Consider the following 3,212-nt stretch of genomic DNA (forward strand, 5'->3'; position numbering starts at 1 on the left):
AATACCTTTTCCGAACTGAATCTGTCACATGTTGTACATATGCATAATCAAGTTTCAGACATATATCTCAGTTGTTTTTCAACTGATTTGCTCAGGTTTTTCACCAATCTCTTAGGCAACCCTTTTTATTTCTGGACATTACAAAAAAAATCAGGATACATATCCATTTTAATCAAAAGCTCATGTTATTATGTATCATACTGCCATCCGTATTTTTGTTTCATCTTTTCAGAAATCAAGAAGTCTATTTTTTCAATCTGTGAACAAGAAAGATGATTTTTCCCCGATTTAAACTAGGATATTTCTTGACGAACTATCTCTGAATCTCTGAAGACAGCATAGATCCAAAACTACCTAGTGTTGAAGAAAGGTCCTCCCTCGTCCAGGACATGTGAACTGAAACTTGGTGAGAGAATTCCATTATATACATACATATATTTACCAAATAATATTGAAACTATATGATCAAATACAAAAAAAAATAATCATCAGGGCATCAGGGATTGATGTGATTTGGAGAGTGGAATCGCCAACTTCCTGTTGTTAGCATCTCGTGGATAAAGGGCGGGCTCTTCTCTCCATCTATTGGGTCAATCTGGGAAACGAGGGCTAGATTATATTATTGTATGTACGAACTTTCTTCTGGAAGGAGATTCTCTATACATCCCGTGGATTCGCATAAGTGTTTCTGCTTATGGAACCACCTCACCCATTTTTGGCCCTTCATACAGGAATTTGATGAAATACAAACAATAATATAATCATGATCAAATCGTTTGTCAGATATGGTCAGTGCTATCGGCAGGTGCCTTGCTACAATAGATGGTAGTATCATCATCATCATCATCATCATAAGCATAAAGGAACATCATAAAATGTCTGAATTTTTGGGCAGATTCTCCTCCTAATCGCTGGCAATAGCAATAGCAATTGGATTTCTTACTAACTGTTATAGGTATTTAGTGAGCTCACATAACATCACATCATACAACGAGAATGTTGCGCAAGAAGCTTGGCCTGATTAAGACATTAAAGCAAGCCTAAAAATATTTCCTGTCCAAGAAATTCATGTTGCACAACATGAATAGAACGCTATTTAAATTTAGAAGCCGTCAATTAGGTCGTGTTGTGGTTTGGCAGCTCTTAGTATGTACCATTGAAACATTCAAAATAGATCACAATTAAAATATGTCTTTCTATAGTGTGATTTCAACAAGATCATTGAAACCGTCAAAACGAAACCGCAAGCATATGAGTTTTCAGCTTAGATTTTGGAAGTACGCGTTATTTCATTATTGTTGACATGGAATCATAGGTCAATGCATATTAATAATAAAAGAATAAATTTACTTTAGTTATATTATACCACGCAAAAAGAACTATTTTAAGCTGATACCAGAAAACTGAAAGACCATTTTCTTGTTTTTTGTGCTGTAGAACTTTTTCCTCACCTTCTTAAATCATCACTTCAACGTATTTAGCTAGGCAAGTGCCACTTATCAAGCACGCCTACCATCAATAGGCTACAATTAATAGCGACAGAATAACTGATCGAATAGCTCGCTTTCCATTTTCCGGTCACTAACTGTCGACAATGGCCGACGAAAGGATACTCGCCTGTCCCATCATTTCATTCGATGCCAATATTTGGCGATTTTTCTCGCTCGTCTTGAAGCACGATTTCATGCGGTATCTCAGCGTCATCCCGATTGCTACGATGACGGTGATGATGTTCATTGATTTGTATCGCACGTCGGACGTCCGTGAAGTGATAATCAATGCCTACTTTGCCGTACTTTATTTCAATGCCGTGGTGAGTATTGTCCAGTGCGTGTTTTTTAACCAGTCGGATTTATTTGATTTCGTTACAGTTACGAGCATTAACTTTGATTTACAAGCGCGAGAAGTATGAATCGTTTTTGGACAAAATTGCTATAATTTATGAGGAAATCAATGTAAGAATTTGAATAAGAAGTCAGAACCACATTTCATCAATTTTCTTCTTTAGTCAACGTCGAACGAGCACATCAAGAAAATCGTTGAACGTTTCACCAAGAGAGCAAGACTGATATCAGTATCAAATTTGGCCGTCGGAGTTTTTATCAGCGCTTGTTATGTTGTTTATCCTTTATTCACCAGCCAACGCCGGCTTCCGTACGGGGCACACATTCCTGGCATGAATTTACTCGATTCACCCTTGTACGAAATTCTGTTTGTGATACAAGCCGTCCTCACTTATCCTGCATGTTGCATGTACATTCCGTATGCAAGTTTCTTTGCCTCGGCGTCCCTGTTTGGTTTGGTTCAAATAAAGTCACTGGAAAATAGGCTGAAGAACTTTAAGCAGCATGTCAGCGGGAAATCTCTCAAGGAAAAGCGTTTGCAGCTGGAGGCTATCATCAGTGACCATCAGAGAGTTATTCACTATGTGAGTGAGCTCAACGGTCTGGTGACTTACATTTGCATGGTGGAACTACTGTCGTTCGGAATGATGTTGAGCGCAGTGCTCTTCCTTTTGATAATTGTAAGTACACTTCAAACAAAGTGAATTTATAAAAAGCTTTATACTTTTCAAAGATAGATAATTTCGCTCAGATTGTCATTGTCATATCGTACATTTGTATGATATTGGAGCAGATATTTATATTCTACTGGCACGCCAATGAAGTCCGCGTAGCGAGCATGGAGATTGGCAAGGCAGCATTCAGCGGTTCATGGATCGAGTTCGATCACGCGAGTAAGAAGAAGCTCCTGATGATTATACTTCGTTCACAGAGACCTCTACAGGTGTCAGAATATAGTTTATACCATAATTAAATATCCTCCGAAATTTAATGATACTGATCTATTTACAGATTTATATTGGAAACGCCTATCCAATGACGTTGGAAATGTTCCAGTCGTTGTTAAATGCATGCTACTCATATGTCACCCTGCTTAGACGAATTTATAAATAACTCGAGATGATGTCAACCAGTGATGCATTGGAGTCGGTTATATCCTTCTGGCACTGTCAACAGAAACGATTGTCGCAACATAAAGTATGATCAAAATATCAAACAATCAAGAATAAGTGGCCGGAAATTCTAAAGGAATTCGGAAATTTTATTGACTGAAGAAATAATTTGGCATATTACATAATAATATAAAATACATTTATGAGAAAAGATAAGATGAACGTTACAAAAAATCTGAAAGATAATTAAATATTG

At 37.2% G+C, this 3,212-nt stretch overlaps 1 protein-coding gene across 1 annotated transcript; it reads left to right on the forward strand.

Moving 5' to 3' along the window:
• Window positions 1–1,594: 1,594 nt before the first annotated feature.
• On the forward strand, window positions 1,595–2,966 carry LOC134218330 (odorant receptor Or2-like). Its single transcript, XM_062697268.1, has 5 exons — window positions 1,595–1,813; window positions 1,872–1,955; window positions 2,009–2,524; window positions 2,578–2,787; window positions 2,856–2,966. The coding sequence occupies exons 1-5, from the start codon at window positions 1,595–1,597 to the stop codon at window positions 2,955–2,957; spliced, it is 1,131 nt and encodes a 376-aa protein (XP_062553252.1). The 3' UTR covers window positions 2,958–2,966.
• Window positions 2,967–3,212: the final 246 nt, after the last annotated feature.

Source organism: Armigeres subalbatus, chromosome 2 (genome assembly GCF_024139115.2).
Source record: "Armigeres subalbatus isolate Guangzhou_Male chromosome 2, GZ_Asu_2, whole genome shotgun sequence".
In the NCBI taxonomy this organism is placed as follows: domain Eukaryota; kingdom Metazoa; phylum Arthropoda; class Insecta; order Diptera; family Culicidae; genus Armigeres; species Armigeres subalbatus.